Source organism: Laccaria bicolor, genomic scaffold (assembly GCF_000143565.1).
Source record: "Laccaria bicolor S238N-H82 LACBIscaffold_22 genomic scaffold, whole genome shotgun sequence".
NCBI classification, from domain to species: domain Eukaryota; kingdom Fungi; phylum Basidiomycota; class Agaricomycetes; order Agaricales; family Hydnangiaceae; genus Laccaria; species Laccaria bicolor.
In genome coordinates this window covers 299,689-316,532 of record NW_001889893.1, presented here as the reverse complement: position 1 = coordinate 316,532, position 16,844 = coordinate 299,689, and the positions used below count along the sequence as shown (strand labels likewise).

The 16,844-nt window shown below is 48.5% G+C and overlaps 7 protein-coding genes across 7 annotated transcripts; 4 read left to right on the top strand and 3 right to left on the bottom strand.

The window, feature by feature from the left end:
* Window positions 1-2,038: 2,038 nt before the first annotated feature.
* On the bottom strand, window positions 2,039-4,961 carry LACBIDRAFT_185468 (uncharacterized protein; the record flags this gene model as incomplete). Its single annotated transcript, XM_001883614.1, has 12 exons — window positions 4,745-4,961; window positions 4,450-4,694; window positions 4,214-4,335; window positions 4,064-4,160; window positions 3,875-4,010; window positions 3,265-3,815; window positions 3,133-3,213; window positions 2,929-3,077; window positions 2,764-2,869; window positions 2,478-2,700; window positions 2,273-2,419; window positions 2,039-2,180 (listed from the first exon to the last, which is right to left on the bottom strand). Coding segments are annotated over exons 1-12 (2,175 nt in total), but the record flags the coding sequence as incomplete, so codon positions are not given.
* A 1,006-nt stretch (window positions 4,962-5,967) lies between these two features.
* Window positions 5,968-7,628, top strand: LACBIDRAFT_302812 (actin-related protein; the record flags this gene model as incomplete). The annotated part of the gene is made up of 4 exons (XM_001883738.1): window positions 5,968-6,066; window positions 6,125-6,375; window positions 6,430-7,474; window positions 7,527-7,628. The coding sequence occupies 4 exons, from the start codon at window positions 5,968-5,970 to the stop codon at window positions 7,626-7,628; spliced, it is 1,497 nt and encodes a 498-aa protein (XP_001883773.1).
* A 168-nt stretch (window positions 7,629-7,796) lies between these two features.
* LACBIDRAFT_185470 (60S ribosomal protein L30) lies at window positions 7,797-8,373 on the bottom strand. Its single transcript, XM_001883613.1, has 3 exons — window positions 8,238-8,373; window positions 8,006-8,153; window positions 7,797-7,952 (listed from the first exon to the last, which is right to left on the bottom strand). Exons 1-3 carry the CDS (start codon window positions 8,368-8,370, stop codon window positions 7,886-7,888), a joined length of 348 nt encoding a protein of 115 aa, XP_001883648.1. The 5' UTR covers window positions 8,371-8,373; the 3' UTR covers window positions 7,797-7,885.
* Window positions 8,374-8,760: 387 nt separating this feature from the next.
* Window positions 8,761-10,415, top strand: LACBIDRAFT_302810 (uncharacterized protein; the record flags this gene model as incomplete). Its single annotated transcript, XM_001883737.1, has 7 exons — window positions 8,761-8,821; window positions 8,880-8,988; window positions 9,045-9,221; window positions 9,285-9,583; window positions 9,646-9,718; window positions 9,787-9,972; window positions 10,040-10,415. 7 exons carry the CDS (start codon window positions 8,761-8,763, stop codon window positions 10,413-10,415), a joined length of 1,281 nt encoding a protein of 426 aa, XP_001883772.1.
* Window positions 10,416-11,339: 924 nt separating this feature from the next.
* Window positions 11,340-12,094, top strand: LACBIDRAFT_302809 (uncharacterized protein; the record flags this gene model as incomplete). The annotated part of the gene is made up of 5 exons (XM_001883736.1): window positions 11,340-11,435; window positions 11,493-11,619; window positions 11,681-11,782; window positions 11,835-11,902; window positions 11,966-12,094. 5 exons carry the CDS (start codon window positions 11,340-11,342, stop codon window positions 12,092-12,094), a joined length of 522 nt encoding a protein of 173 aa, XP_001883771.1.
* Window positions 12,095-12,796: 702 nt separating this feature from the next.
* On the top strand, window positions 12,797-13,402 carry LACBIDRAFT_302808 (uncharacterized protein; the record flags this gene model as incomplete). The annotated part of the gene is made up of 1 exon (XM_001883735.1): window positions 12,797-13,402. The coding sequence occupies one exon, from the start codon at window positions 12,797-12,799 to the stop codon at window positions 13,400-13,402; it is 606 nt and encodes a 201-aa protein (XP_001883770.1).
* Window positions 13,403-13,701: 299 nt separating this feature from the next.
* Window positions 13,702-16,362, bottom strand: LACBIDRAFT_302807 (uncharacterized protein; the record flags this gene model as incomplete). The annotated part of the gene is made up of 11 exons (XM_001883612.1): window positions 13,702-13,842; window positions 13,887-14,194; window positions 14,254-14,485; window positions 14,539-14,838; window positions 14,893-15,055; window positions 15,106-15,250; window positions 15,302-15,694; window positions 15,748-15,801; window positions 15,860-15,932; window positions 15,990-16,166; window positions 16,228-16,362. The coding sequence occupies 11 exons, from the start codon at window positions 16,360-16,362 to the stop codon at window positions 13,702-13,704; spliced, it is 2,121 nt and encodes a 706-aa protein (XP_001883647.1).
* Between the last annotated feature and the right edge of the window lie 482 nt (window positions 16,363-16,844).

The window sequence follows — 16,844 nt, the reverse complement described above, 5'->3', positions numbered from 1 at the left end:
GTCCGTCACTTCATCAAGCCCAGAACCTCGAATTATCTCGCCTTCCTCTTCCTCATCAACTGTGCTAGAGCCAGAGCTTTGACGAGAAATTACATAGAGGCTGTACTGATGTAGAGCTGCGTTCATTTCGTCCCATAGATCGTTCTCAAGTGCTTGGAGGACAGTGACATCAACTCCCACTCGAGGAGGAGTCCAAGAGTATAAAACCATATGTGAGCCGGGCAACTTGATATCACCAAGAAGGCTACCGAGCCTGTCACAGCACCAACAGCACTTTTTACCAACACCGATAGCTTTCTGAGATATCGCCTGTATCCAAGAATTTTATTAGATGTGCAGAACAACAACAAATAACATACCGGCTCAATGAATTCTCCGAGAAGACGAAGCCTGACGTCCTCGATCTTATCCCCATGATTGACGGAAGGTGAGCCAGGGGAGAAATATGTAAGAAGCCCCATAAGCGTCGCTTCTGCGTGAGTGGTGCCAGCGAACTTCTTCTTTGTGTAGTTTTCCCTAATGATATTCTCAATAGAGATGCGGGCTTCAGGCGATGCGGTGGGTCGTCTACGGAAAAATTCCTGAATGACCTCCTCATCGGTCATCAGATCGGGCTGGATCGGGACAACCTCCACTAAGGCGACACGCAGAGTTTGGGCGATTTGTCGATGTTCTTCATCCAGTAAACCTTTCGCGGCGGCATGCCATGCGACGATGGCCCGCAAGTGGCGAAGGACTTGATGCCCATCACTTTCTTCGTGCTCTTTGCGCATATCGGCAAGTTCATCTGAAAGCGGGCCTTTCAGTTTATTTCAAAGAATGAATTTAACCAAACTCACCAGGTTCAGGACCAACTGCATTTTTGCGGGTTAACCATAAGATTGGGAATGAACAGACGATGAATTTACGTACCGCTCATCGTTGGTAGATAGAACGCAGATGCCAGTGACGTCTTGGTTAGGAGGGTCTTGACGACATCCTCCTTCCAATGCACGTACTTATACAGGGTATGGCACCAAGAATGGATACTCTTTCGCTCCAATGTCTCAACATCAATCTTATTCTGCTTTCGCGCTTCCTTCGTTCTTTCTATTGCGAGTTCCAGGCCCTTGAGGATAGCCGCGAGAAGCCGGGCCTAGCTTTGCAAGGTAGCAGTTGAGAACTCCCATTCAGTGACAGATAGCCCATGCATCTCTGTCGTTCTCTCCCTCATTCCGTCAATTCCATGGGGGGGTGCCCATTCTGGGCGTTTTATCCACCGAACATCGTGGAGTTCTTGACTGAGAGGAGTCCAATCGTGAATCATTTGCCTGACACTCACACCCCAACATCCCTTGTCTTGAACTACGCGTTTGGACAACTTCCGGAAACAGCGGGCGACGATGAAGAGGCAGAACGAATCGAATTGGTCCTTATCATCGGGATTATAAGAGGCAATAGCATCCCAAACGTCGGCAATGTGCTGGGAGAGCTTAGCGTTCTTGTCCCTTTAGGCGGTTAGGATTACACAGAGGGGATGGTCAACAGACGTACCCATTCACCACCTCCTCAAATGTCCTACTTGACTTCGTAATCTCTTTCACTCCAAATTCGGAAACTTTGCTGGAATCAAAAGGGTTTTGGGTCACAACCAAGGTCCGTAACTCTTCATTAGTCAAGCTACCAGTAACAGCGATGACTCTTTTAGCGTCTGGATCATCTTTGCGGCCACAAGTAAGGAGAGTCGCCAGGTGACGGAGAAAAGCTGGGACCCGTTTCCGATCGCTGGTAGGGCGACGTTGCCTACCCATATTCTGGAGAATGGTTGTAAGAGTCTGGATGCGTCGCTCGACGATGTCGAATGCTGCGTTTGGACAAGTTTGCATACTCCCACTCCCACCCTTGAGCTTGATTAGATACTTGTGCGCCTTGCCCAACATCCAGATTGGGTATGAGAACATGAAATTGGGGAAGGGATTATGCTGGAGAATAGTTGTAAGAGTTTGGATGTGTCGCTCGACGACGTCGAATGCTGTGTTTGGAGAGGACTGCATACTCGCACTCCCACCCTTGAGCTTTGCTAGGTACGTGTGCGCCTTGCCCAATATCCATATCGGGGACGAGAACTTGAAATTGGGGTAAGCAATGGCGCATGTTTTGTTGAACACCCCTTCGATGGCTTCTTGTGGCCAGGAGCCGTTCTAGAGAATCAAGAGTTGTGTCAATATAACCATTCAAGAAAAAGGTAGAAAAAAAAGGAGGGGGGAAAGACAAGAAGCTAACGAGAGCGTACAGGAAGTTGGCGCGACATGACAAGCTGCACGCCTTTTTCGATGGGCTCGGGGTATGGGTACCGGGCATACATTAGAGACATCACCGCCCAGCACGTTTGCACAACTTGGCTGTTCTCATGCTCGACCCATGCACTTTGCTCGCACGACTGGTTATTCATTGTCAATATCAGGCCCAACTCAGCCATCGAAAGAGAGACGACGGACTTTGTAGCTCTCACCCCACCCTCCATCCTTCCTCTGTTTCTTCAGCAAGAATTCACAGGCTCTGCGTGAAGAAGCACTTGTCTCATAGGTCTCGCCGACGAGGGAGAGACTCTCTAATGCAAATTGAGTAGCGTAGGTGAAGCAGATCCCCCGAGAACCCACCCAGCCTCCTTCTGGCTTTTGTGCGTTGTGGAGGTATTCAATCGCGTGTTTCAAGGTGCGCCTGTCGAAGAGGGAACGCGTAAGATCAGGGAGTCAACATGATTTGGAAGAGGGAAGAACGTACTCGATGTCTTTGGAACGATATTTGGGGTAGTGTTTCCTGAAGATGGCGAGGGATGTGATGACGGAGGTTGTGCATTCGGGGTAACAATAGTCGGTCATGATATCACCTGGTATCATGAGGATGAACATCTGTTCAGTTCGCTCGCGAACCAAGGAGAACGCTCACCAAAGACTTTTGCAGGGTTGAGGATTTCCATCCAGGAGGGACCCCGTATAAGCTCGTAGCTTGCGAATCCACCGTTCGGGTTTTGCAAAGTCAGCATTACGTCGATAGCGTCGCACATTCTGCGCTCGGATACAAGTTTGGGTGTGAAGCTAGATTATCAGCTTAGTTGCCATGTTCAGAAAAAGGACGCAAAGAGACGCGTACTCGAGGTCATGTTGCAGGTACATGACCGCCTTTAGGCCCTCTCCCGTACAATCGCTGACAGTGTATCCTTGTTCCTTCGTGCTGCCCCAATGATGAGTAAAAAGCAACGAGATGTGCACCAGCCCAACGTACCTGAACCCCCAAGCGCCCTTAGTCGTGTGCCTATAAGCTGAGTGATAGTGTTTCGGGTTCTCCCTGATTTGAGCGTCATCGAGCCACTCGAGAGCCTTAATCAACCCCTTCTTATTTTCTTCCAGATCCGCCAAGCCTGTTTCCACCAACGCCTGCGTGATAAATCCCGTATCCCACAACTGGCTTCCATTAGTTCCGCACATCATCATCCCCTCGGCTCCTATCCACATAAAATCCTGCCGCTTGATAGCGTGCTGTTTGTATGCGGAACTCTCGGGGCCTTCAGCGTGTGCTCGAGCGATGAGGTTGAACATTTTCGAGACAGGGCCAAGGGTCTGGTATTCTGTGTTCTCGTCCTCACGCACGATGAGCTCATAGGCTTTGGCAACACCGGCACGTCGGAGGGGAGGGATGGTCCAGTGTTCGTAGCTTGACAGAACAACGTTGAGAGCGTCGAAGATCCCGCTGTGGGGTGCATATAGGTCGGCTTTTGAGACGTTGTTTCGTTGGGCTGGCCAGTTGATAGTATGATAGTCTTCTGGGTATAATTCCTGATTGCAATATCAGCTTTCACCGTTTGAAGTAAGCTTACCCAGGGATGAGAACGTACTTGTCGTAGAGAAAGAATGAGATCATTTTCTTCTATGGTATACCTGACGCCGTAGAGATAGCTCATGGGGACGTAGACAGTGCGAGTGTGGATCCACCATCGGTGAGGGTGGCATGGGACCCAATCTGGGAGGAGCCTGACATGACGTGTTTTAGTGGGACGTCCGCTGTCTAAAAGACGGTATCAAACCATAGCTCAGGGGGTACAGGGTTATTGCCTGCCCAGTCGTAGCAGTTTAAGATTGATAGCCAGAATTTACCCCATGCGGGTATAGCTGTCGCACCACCTGTATATTTTTGTCAAATGGAGCTCGGAGTGGTGGGGAAAAAATGGCTAGACCAAGTTTATGGAGAGTAGCACGGGCTTTCACACAGACAGGATGATCAGCATTAAGGCCGAGTATACGGATGGCAGCGTAGTTGAGTCCAGTGCCAAAGACTGTTGAATGGCCTTCTACATGGCTATGAGAATGAAGTGTGAGCGATCATCAAGCCCGGTGTCTAGATCTTTTGAGTGCAAAAGGAAATTGCGAAAAAAGACCTGACGATGTCGATTTAGAATGATAGTGCACTCACATTCCCCAACCTCCATCTTCAGGATGAGCACGGTTTATTAGGTACCGAATCATCTCCAATCGCTCCTCCTCTTTAAATCCCATGCCGCTAACATAGGACCCTATTACCAAGCCAGGAAGAAGGAACATGGGTCCTCCATATTCTCCAGGCCAGTGGCCATCATGAGCTTGCAAGTTCTTGTAGAACTTGTAACCATTTCGCGCAGCTTCATACGCATCCTTTGCAGGGGGAAGATCTGGTAGGCCCTTGGAAGCGTGTAAGATGTAAGTCTCTAATGTGAAAACGCGCCACGTACGATGTCCAAACCTAACCAATATTTATCAACTGTATTTTGAGGCCAATTGAGGAGTTGCTCGTCTGTTGGGAGATAGTGCCATGTATGCCTACCACCGTCGTTGACGAGAAGTCTCCAGCGAGTATAATCCGTGAATGGCTGAGTAGCAGATTGCTCTACAACGATAGGATCCCACATAGTGGCGGAAAGAAAGAGAAAGTGGAACCACTGTCAAATAAACACCCCACGATTCACGATCAAGGTCAATGTTCGCTGGTAGACTCCGAGGACCAGTCTTGTGACAGTTTTGTCTCTGAACGACTGTCTTCATTTACTCAGGAGGGACTTGGCTGGAGTCTAGTTCGCTGGTAGCATACAAACATTTCTACATCACCCACGCGGTCGAAATCGCATAGTACCCTAGCCAGTGCAACATCCAGGGCAACGACAGGGCGGACGAGCTAGCTAAGGAGGCGACACAGCTAGCATTGGGCGCTCCAATAGGAGCATCAAGAGCATTCGCTCTCAGACGAGCCAAGGCCATCACTCAGACAGCATGGAACCGACATTGGCAGAGAGCGCCAAAGAAAGGTCGATACGCAACCTCCAACAGATTCTTGCAAACCTCTCTGAAATAAACTGAAAGGCCGCTTTGAGATGAACGTGCCGATATGCAGAAAGCGCCCGATGACAGTGATGGGCATCAGGTCCTTCGCCACCTGCGTGCCATCGTCGCATGGCATGCCGCCGCAACAAGTCTATTGGGTACAGAATATCGACACATCACCCAAACTCTGCGTGTCGCCTTGGTAGAGGTTGCCCGGATCCAGCCCGATCTGATTACCGATGAGGAGGTCATTCAGGAATTCTTCCGTAGACGACCCGCTTCATCGCCTGAAACCCGCGCCTCTATTGAGAATATTATTAGGGACACAAAAAAGTTCACTGGTACCACTTACGCAGAAGCGACGCGTATGGGGCTTCTTACATATTTCTTCCCTGGCTCACCTTCCGTCAATCATAGGGATCAGATCGAGGACGTCGACGGTCGACGTCAGTCTTCGTCTTCTCAAAGAATTCATTGTGCCGGTATGTTGTTTGTTGTCAATGTTAGCGTTGACTCGGACGCGTTTCCAAAGCTCGGGAATAGCCGCTGCAGTGGCACGTGACAGATCGGACGTCCAGCATCGGATCTGATCGCATTAGTTTTGTAAATAGGGTAAAATAATTATAAATCGAATCCAATGTCAATTCGCGACACAAACGTAGTGATCATTGAGACTGGCAGGACTGTCGTACGTGCTGGTCTCGGCCTCCATGATCTCTTAAAAACTCCCACAGTTGTACGTATCTGAAGCAACTACTCATATATTCTCTAAACCTTACGGAAAGAAAACATAGGAAATCCAAGCTCGAGTTGGCCTGCGCCAAACCGCGTCAGAGAATGGTATTTCAAATACCAATGGGGTTTCAGAGGAACCTCCCCTAGCTTCCACGAGTCGCGTTGGGACATCTAGACCAACAGCGTCCGTGACTGATTACCTTGTCGGCACCCAACTCGACGAGGCATTGGCAAATGGCCAGGATATCATCGTTTCATGGCCATTTGCGGATGGAGATGTCAGCGACTGGACGCAGGCAGAAGCTATCTGGTACGGGCACACTTCCATTGACCCCCAAGGCCAATCTAATTAACCAAAACGTAGGAAATACATCATATTCAACCAACTCCAACGCCGTCGCGTACAAAACGAGTCCCCAGTCCTCCTCTCCATCTTTCCAGGCCTCTCACGCGACACGTACGAGCGCATCTGTCAAATATTCTTCGAGCGCTTCAACGTAGCAGGATTTGGAATTCTTGAGCTGCCCATGGCCCAGTTATACGCCGTCAACACCCTCAGCGGGGTCGTAGTCGACATTGGGGACGAAAAAACTGATATCACTCCCGTGTACGAGGGTTTCATAATCCATTCCGCTCGTACATCCACGCCGCTTGGTTTGCATGATTGTCAGAACTACCTCGCGCACCTTCTACGATCGAACCAGAATGTTTTGAAGGCCTTATCACCCCCAGGAAACCCAACGGACCCTGAGACGCTACATTACACACTGCTTGAGCTGGTGAAACAGCTATACAAAGATGGTTTCGTAAAAGTACCATCGGACGGAGAGACCGCAGCGCCAGAGGACGAAGGTGTAACGGACATTGCTGCGGTTATTGTTGCTGGCCGGGAAAAAGCGGTCATTGAGAGTGGGATGAAGAAGAAGGCTACGGCGAAGCAGTCTGCGGCAGAGCAGGCTCGAGCAAGGGAGATCGAGGCGTTGGACTTGATCACTGTTCAGTTCCGCGAGCATTCCCTTACGTTGGGCAAAGAACGTCATCGGTTCTGCGAGCCTTTATACGATCCGTCGTTATTAGACAACCTCCCCTATTCTACCCCACGCAACCCGAAATCCGCGAAACCTCTGCCGTTGCAAGAGACAGTGGGGCATGCGGTAAGCCATGTCGGCGTTGGCCAGCGTCAATACGTCTGGCAGGGTTTGTTGGTGACTGGCGACGTCACGCGACATGTTAAAGGGATTGGGGTAGCGTTGCAGTCAAGACTGGCACCGTTCATCGGCAGTCCTGAATTACAAAGTGACGTGCAGCCGCGGTCTATACGCGTCGTGACGATACCGGACTACTACGCAGAGTACCGGGAGACGGGGAACGGGTTCGCTGCGTTCCTGGGATTGAGTATTATTGCAAAGGTAGGGTATTCCCTCCTTCATATGTTGATTTGCGTTGATCGGTAAGCTGCAGATCATCTTCAGTGATAGCAATGGGAAAAACTTTGTTTCAAAAGCGGATTATGCGGCAAAGGGGCCTCATTCGATAATAGAGATGACCCCGTCATTGTTGTAGTTGCAATTCGTTTACTGGGTTTCGAAACGCGTTACATATCCCACCGCTATTCTCCTCCTACCATGGGCATCTCTAGATCCCTTCGTTGGCTTCGGAATGCCATCGCTAAATGTCAGTGCAAGGAAGCAACATAACGCGCTGTGAACGGAGCTGACATTCGGAACGGGTGAATATTGTAAAGCGACGCTCATAAATTGCATGTAGAGACATGGTGACGGACATGAATGAAGCGTATGGTAATACAGACTCTTAATTGCTTATTGAGCATTACCCTCAGCAAAAGTCAAGAGATCGGAGTCTCCTTGGTCGCTGACAGTCATGACACTGCACAATACGGTTAATGACGCCGCCATGGAAGGAACAAAAAAAGCACGCACCCAACACGGAAGAGCTTTCCGGCAGCGGTCCCAAGCGCGACATTGGTACCCGCAAAGTGGTGCACGCTGGTTTTTGAGAGCATGGCGTAGTACTCGAGCTCAGACTTGCGCAGCGGGGGGCAGTTACCGGCGATCAGCACAAGCTTAGCTATACACAAAACATTGTAAGTTCAAGGGACCTTCTCAGCCTCACGCTCCAGTCCCCGAGAGACAACTGGATGGACGAGCTCACCTTTGCCGCTGCGCATTTGCTTCAGCGCGGATTTGTGCCCGAGGGTGTATTTACCCGATTTGACGACGAGTGCAAGCCTGGCGGCGATGGACTCGGTGGACTTGGTCGCCTTGGATTTTTTTGTTGGGGCCATTGCTGCTGGTGTCGATGTCGGGATGGGCTTGTCGATGAATTGCCTATGGCGTTGTTATCGAAATTTCGACACAAAGGCCTATGCAGTTTACTGATTAAGGTTTAAACTCCGCTTACCCTGCACGTGATATTAGTTGAGCGCGCCAATCGCATATGGCGTACCTCCGTATGTCAATCTACCGATAGTACAGTCGTGGACAAGCAAAGCCCACTAATTTGGTATCTTGGTAAATAATGTATCTAGAGCTGAGATTTTTCCAGATTCTGGCTCAGATTTGTGAAATGCGTCGAAAAACGCACCTCCGAAGTTTTTCCCACGAGTAAGGTTGGCGGGAGCTCCACGGCAGACTTGTCACGTTGCTGTTGGTTGTTCGCTTGGCAACCCTCAACAATGTATTACTTAATAATTATTCTGGCGGCGACACATGTCAATGGCTATGGCGTCAAAAATTGTGCGTCAACTTCGTCATGCTGGCAAATCCATGTATTGTGATTCATTTTATTTTACAGACCCCCCAGACAACGAACTACAGTCTTCGCTGCTGCAATACGCCAAGGAGCGACTCACTGTAGATCAACGCTTGCAGCGCCTCAAGGTCGACCATGGGCTTGACATCAAGTAAGTTGATGGTGCGCCCCTTGAACGGTCTGCTATGCTAAATAAAATTATCTCAGGAGCTCGAAACTTGCCCAGCTTAACAATAAATTCAGCGTGCCTAGTGTTCGGAAGCCTCTCCCAAGAGATATGGCTACTCAGGCGGTCCTTGAAAAGGTTGCAGAGGACCTTACTCAAGGAAACGGGGTAGGAACTATTGCAACTCTCCTCTGTAACGAAGGAATATCTTTGCCAAGGTGCGGTTGCATTTTCTTGACGTATCTTCCACTGCTTAATTCTCATGTCATTTGTTCTGTCAGAGACTTTATACGGAATGTATTGGCAAATCATGCCCCAGAGGGTTTAGCACGTCGCTTTCCCGGGGCCAATAGGATTCACCGCTCTGCGCTAGTATCAATCGGCCCCAATCATCAGCACCATGCAGATGGACATGACAAATTGAATGCGCAGGCGCTGAATATGGGCGGCGTCGGCTTTGGTATCTATGGTATAAAGGACCAGTGGACATCATTTGTGCTAGCGCTCGTCGTTGTTCCTAATAATCGACTGGCATGCACCACTGGCCATGTCCACCTCGATACGGTTGAAACAACGGGAAGTAAGTAAAGAATTTGAAATTTGAAATTTCGCATTCATTTCTTCAACTTCAATTCTCTTAAGTCATTCCCATCACGTTTATAATGGACAAGGGCTCGGAGACCGCATATATTTTTGCTAATCAAACCGGCCTGAGGTTAGTGTTTGTTGCCTCAGGAATTTGAATGCACGACGCTGATTTATTTAATTCTGCATTGACCGCAGGGCGGCTTATGCCCCGGATATTGACGCAACTAGGTTTCCGGCCGCCCAACATCTTCGCAGCGTTCATAACACGCCAATCGAGGGTCTTTGGCACTGGTTTCTCAAAACATTCGGATTTAATGTCAGAGACTTTATCCGTCAGGGATACCTCGATGGGATTTACAATCCGAATAACCCCGTGCACCCGTAAGTCAAATCATTTGTTTCTTTATGTATCATATCGGTGATTAGTTATGACTTAACTTCCTACCAGCCAATTATTCTACTGGCTGTGGCCGAAGATTCTCCAGCTCCAACTTGATATTTTTGTCGAATATTGGAACAACCATAAAATCCGATACCAGAAAGACAAACCCAACATGTCAGGTCAGACCCCTCGACACGCTTTCACAGTCCCGCCTGAAGCCCCGTACGAGAATTGTGGTATCAAGGTTGACCGGGCCGTGACCGATGCTCTCCGTGGACAGATACCCGTCTCACGGGAAGATTCGATGCGCTGGGTAGACGAATCATTTGAGAAAGCCGCAGAGGATGCATACAATGTGATAGGTCGGCCCCCACTTTCTATGGCCGTTGGATGGTCTGTTTTCTCCTCTATGGCACAATTGATCGATCAAGTGGGTAGTTAGTACTATATATGATATATATCGATATCAAGGCTCCTCCATCATGACGTGAAATGCTCAATGCTCTTATCGCCAACAAAGATTCGCTGCCAATCTTGCAAGACCTGCCGATCAAAGTTCACCAAACAAAAACTTTCTGCCGTGGAGCTCCCGCCAACGCTACACGAGGAATTGGCGTGGCCAAAATTTTGGACCAAAAAACTGCAACATTTGGGGAGAAAAACAGGTCGAAACCAGCCAGAAATTATCGAAAGTTGGTACCTGTGCTGGGCTTCGGCTGGAAGCTACTCAGAAAGGGCAAAGAATCTATCAGAAAGGGATTTCCCTGCATTTCGAAAGCCTAGTGTGATGGAATTTCTTAGTCCCGTGATAGATGTCACATCAAAAAGTGACTAAGTGCCCAATTTGGGTCAATGTTTGGCAATTTTTTCCAGAAGAACCGCTCGATAAATTGTTTCGAAACTTGATGGGCAGATTTTTCTCCGTGAAAGGAAGCGATTCCGCTATTTTTCATATTTTTCTTGGCACTTTTTGGTGTCCGGCCAAAAATTTAGGGTCTATTTTTGTATATGGCCATTTTCTCCAAAACGGCTCGTGAGACTTAGCTGAAATTTGGCCAGAAGCTTCCCTCAACGTATCTGCACGTTTTCCGGGCACTTTGGTAGCCATCAATAATTTCCATTTTTATTAGTGGGCTTTGCTTGTCCACGACTGTAACGTCAGAATGTTTGATTTTTTTATTACTATCTAATCGATAATCGTGTTCTAGTCGTCATCCTTACAAGAGGACAAATATCTATATCACGCGCCCACGACGGCGGCGGCGCTCCTAGGCTATCCATAGCCAAGTGTAAAAGCTATTTAATAAAGCAGTGACTATGGTGAGGAGTACCTAAATAATCCATCAACCGACTCCCTTACATAGAGATGAAACCATCACAAAAGTCTTATGTCCCAACCCATCGCGACTTCGTCGTCGAGTTTGTTCCGGGAGACTATATGTCTTCCCTGAAGACCAAAAGGGCGAGTGAACTTGTCCGGATGATTGTATGATGATAACCGGCTAACCGTGATTGATAGGGATTTCAAGGCGGCGATCTTTTGGCTCGCCTTGAAGGCTTCACTAAGGGACCGAAAGCGTACACATCCGTCCAGTGCGGTCGCGGCGCGAATGACCATATCGAGCTTAATACCGACCTGGTATATGGTAAAGTTCTTCAACGGAATTGACCATTGGCCTTCTTTGACTAAACGGCCTTGTTCTGCAGTGAATCACTCGTGCGAACCAAATGTAGCGTTCGACCTCTCCTCGCCCGACACGTCCAATTGGCACCTCCGGGCGTTAAGACGCATCGAGCCTGGAGAAACACGTAAGTGCAGTGCCTCCTTTGGAAAACTTACCGAGTTCACTCTTCATTTTAGTGACCTTCTTTTACCCGAGCACGGAGTGGGAGATGGACCAGCCATTCGACTGTCAATGCGGAACTCCGGTACGTCACTAACGGCGCCCGTGTCTCGCCGCTTCAGCTTTAATCTTTTCAAAATTTCGACAGAGTTGTCTGGGGACGATACAGGGCGCGAAATTCTTAACGACGAATGAACTTGCCGCGCGTCAGTGGGTTAGCCCTTGGATATTGGAACTGGTCGCCGAGCGCGATGGATGCGTGATAGAGAAAGCCTAGAGTATGTAGCATCCTCCGCTGGACAGATGTGTTCCATAGAAGTTACGAGGCAGGTTGCCATGCAATCTTTGCACGGGGTATTACAGGCTTCGTGGTCAACGTTTGACGGGGCCTGAGCGCCAACTACCAAATCTATCCAAGTCAGGGTCGTGGAGCCGCTAAGGCAAGTCGTTGCTGAAGAGGAATTTCCCCGTAGCGTGGATGCAAAATGGTGCACAGTGTCGAATGACCCTCGAATTAACCAGTAGGAAGGCCTGAGGCGTCATAGCAGCGTTCACAGGGCACTATTATAAGCACCCATATGAGATTTCCATGCTCAGAGACGCCAAAACCGTCCGAGGGGATCTGACTTTCCAATGCTATCAAGTCCGTGTGCTCTGCATAATTATCTGAGGATACAAGATTTTGGAAGAACTGTGCTGGAAGTCAAATATAAGCCAGTGAAATGACCTCTCAAGAATTCCGAGGTACTTACTTTGCCTGGATTCGGGTCCGCGTGGAGAGTGAGTCAAGAGTAAGACAATGTCACGAAGTTGTCGTGCTCGATGTGTGGCATTTATCCACCGCCAGATATACGATTGTCAAACTTATTCAACGTCAGTCCGGTTTGTGAGGATACTTTTTACAGGAGTACTGGTAAGTGTAGTGTTTCAAGCGTTGGTTTGATCTCAAGTTCATAGATCTCGCCTTTACCTAACAGCCATGGCACCCAAACGAATAATTAAAGGCTCCGACTCGGCGTCTGTCATCCTTCCCTCCTCCCTCTATCTTGGTCCCTGCTCATCCGCGTCCTCACCGTCGTTTTTAAACTCTAATTCAATAAACAACGTTCTAAGTATCGGTATAACCCCATCACCCAAAGTCGACGGTGTTACATATCACAGACTTGGTCTGAAGGATGCCATCAGGTCTTCCGTGAAAACTACCATCGAATCTGCTGTCAAAACAATTGAGGATGCGTTGAAATCTAACAAAGGCCGTGGACGGATCCTAGTGCACTGTTCTGCAGGCGTGTCTCGCTCGCCTACAATCGTCGTTGCGTATCTTATGAAGCATCGGAATATGTCCCTCAGAACGGCGTTGGGCCATGTTGTGCGGATACGACCACAGGTCTCGCCCAATCCGGGATTTATAGAGCAATTGAAAGACATGGAAATGGAACTCTACAAGGTATCGACACTGATTGATGTGGATGAGTTGCCACGGCGAGAAGTGGATCGTATAGCGTTGTTCAATCAAGTGGATAAACCTGACGAATCCACGACTATGGACCTTCCTGGAGAAACTCAGGCCCTCGAGACGGGTTAAAGCGATGCCGATCCAGGGAACGCTGTTGTATCAGGAGGTCTTCACGTCAACTTCACGTACTCAGCGAAAGAGTAATGAGGAGGGCTGTTATTTGCGTTCACATCCTGTAAACGTTACATCCTAGTCAGCCTTAGAAGGATTATGCAGCAAAACGGGTATACACAAATGTAGGGGTAAATTCGTGCCTGATATGTATATCGTGTCTGGTATGTATAGCAACATCATTTAATAGCGCTGCAACTCGTTGATCATACCGTCAAAATCAAGGTGAACCCAAGCCAAATCAAAACGTCAAGGTGTCATCGCTCCCAATTCCCAAGGATTCGGCGCTGTGTGCAAAGCAGATATTGAGACGTGCGGGGCAGACTAGAATGCTGCTCTACAGCGGAGGAACCGACATCTCCGTCGGCTTGAATGGCCACTGGCCCCAGTCGGAGGCTCTGAAATTACAGAGCCACACCCATTCTAAGCTTCACGGTCTTACATTGAAACCAACACTTTGATATCTGCGCTTGATTTCAAGCACCTCGCCTTTTCGCAGTGCGATACTCCTTTTCATGAGCTCGTCGTCTGTATCTTCGCCAATGTGCACGAACTGGAGTTGATTCTCAAGGTACGCGAGGTAGCCTTGCTGACGATATTGCTCCAGATCTGGAGGTTTGTGATGGAGTGTTTCCTTGATCTTGTCCATGAATTTAACATATCGCTGGAAGTTAATCAATGGACGGCCTTCATCTTCAACTACGATTGGGTTGTGCGTCAAAACTGAACGCAACTCCTTCAAGTGCACAGCTAGCAGCAAATGAATTTCACTGTAAGTCCAATACTCAAATCAACGAAGCGGTCCTCACCTAGCCAAGGAACGCAGTAATTACGCATCTCCTGGTCAACGACTTGATCCAAAACCTTGTGATAGCCACGATGGTTTGAAGAGGGATCCAAGACGTGTCCTAACTCTTTTAGCTCACGCCTCATAGATATAGATACGCTCTGTTTGGTGAGCTTCAGATGTTCGACAGGCGCCGAATGAAGTGCGATCCCAATAGCAATAAGCGACTCATAATTTCTGAGTTTCCGGCATTCCTGTCGAGTGACTTGATCAGCTGGCTCAATGTGCAACTCGTGAGCCTGCTTACTTGTGCTGTGTTGAGAAAAAACTCAAGACGTTGCGCCCGTAATTTTGCCGTGTCATAATGCAAAACGGATTGCTTGACCCAAAGCACGATCTTGTTGTTCACCAAACATGCGACCTTGACGCTGTTTGAGCCAGGATGCTTCCTGAGATGAGCTATGTAATCGGAGGGGACAATAGCCTTGTACTTGTCACCCTCGAGAAGAGTCAGTGCGATTGCAAGGTGGTGAGGAGCAATGTCTGAGTCTTGTAGCAGTTTTCTGCCAGGCGATAACGTCGGTGAGATTATCAGATCTTTACTTGACTGTGAAATCAAGTTTAAGAAACAAATTAACAAGAAAACAATTTATCTACCCACTCTTTCATCGATCATCTGTAAGAGCTCGCTAGCCTTCTTGGCCATGGTTGGGGACGTTTTCGCGATAATAGCTGCTTCACAGAAGTTCTTCATCCGCGAGAGGAGTTGCTGATTGACAGGAAGGTGACAACGCGACACCCAATACGTTATGACCGTCAAGATGCTATGACCTAGTCAGGGTGAATGATTTTTGCGAAAAAAAAAGAGACGGACTCGTATTGGACGGCCACGCGATTTTTAACTCCACCTTCTGCCTCATGAAACCGACGAGCAAGTATTCCAAACAGGGTCTCAGGCGTCGTGAAATCGGCACATGCAAGGAGGAGTGTATCGTGGAAGCCAAGATCCCTCATGGAGTCTAGAGGATAGCACTCAACACGAGTCAACTAAACCATGGTGACATACTCACTGAAGTTATTTGTAAGGCGCCCAACGAGTCCTTCCAACGTCCCTGAAATCACGTTGCCAACTGCACTTAACTTTACAATTGATCTCGGATCTGTCACGGCTTCACTAACAACCTCAGGCATATAAATGCCCGAGTCAGTGGAGATCGCGCTCCGAACCGTGGATGGAGAACTGAAGGACGAAAATGTTGTCTGGCTACCAAAATGAGAGGCAGATGGAGTGGAAGGCGAGATTGATGACAGCTTATCTGCCTCTGAAATCTCGTTGCCCGGAATGATTAACATTTCAAGCGGCTTCCTAAAGCTCGAAGACCTGATACTCGACTCGCTATCACTTCTTAAAGGAAGAGAGGGAAGAGAAAATATAGAAGGGCGCTTCGGTATAGGCCTGGAATCTTTCAACACGTAAAAATTAGTCTAGTCAAAAGATAGAGGGGAACAAAATCACCATCAGATAAGTTCGGTATTCCAGGAGTTTCCAAGAGTTTTTCCTCAGTCATAACTAGAATGAACGGTGATTAGTTAGTCTAAAAGTGCATAAGAAGAAGCAGGGGTTTTACAATCGGCGGCCAACGGAAATCCTTCTGTAGCTAACCACCCTTGACTCGATTCCAAAGATAGACCTAAGATATCCTGAATTGACATGAGTTTCAAGGTTGCATATACAATGTGAGAAAGTAGGGTGCAGACCGTTTGCACACTCTCCATTTTATCCTCAGCAACTTGTGATGACTGTACGTTAAGAAGACTCCTGTCGTCGATTCTTTTCATGATTGTTTGAAGCACTTGTAGAATCTCTTCTGAGGTACCCCTTTGGATGGCTTGCGATGCCATCTGTCCACGAGCGAGCTCCATGCCCATGCTGACCTAAGTGTGGAGGTTTAATATGTTTTGCCATTCAAGACACAACGGCAGACACCTCACGCACCTGAAATTTCATCATGGCGACATCGATGTCGCGCTGAAGCTTGTCAATCCCGTCTTTGATCTGCCCTTGGAGAACAACACTCTTGGGAAAACTCCATGACGCCCATTCTTTTACTTTTCTGTCGATGCGACTCATAACACTGCATCGTGGTTAAACCCTCCCTGCAGCAAGAATAGAAGGCGTGACAAACATTTCAACCTCATCTGCCACTTCAAGAGCCTTACTGCCTTCCAAATCTGTTGATGCCGACTGAAGCGCAACCAGCAGGTTAACGCATCGTCCGCTCATGTCTCTGCATTGTTGCTTTGAGCCGCAGCGTTAGATGAGTTCAACAAGAGTCCGTCGAGGTAGGCACCTGACATAATTTAACTTTTTCCACATGGGAGTATACGGATGTCACTGAAGGCAGACTGAGTGAATGAATAAAGAACTTGGACACTGAAAAGGCGCACAGATGTTCAAGCCGGTGGAAAGAGCTATGTGACCAGGCATAGAAAAAGAGTGCAAAGTTCTACAGGGAGTGGGTTGAAGCGAAAGAGATGGAACACACTTAGCGCTGAGAACCTCGAGTCGCAGTACCAAGTGCCCTGGCGCGGCGAGCGCCAACCGATTCATTT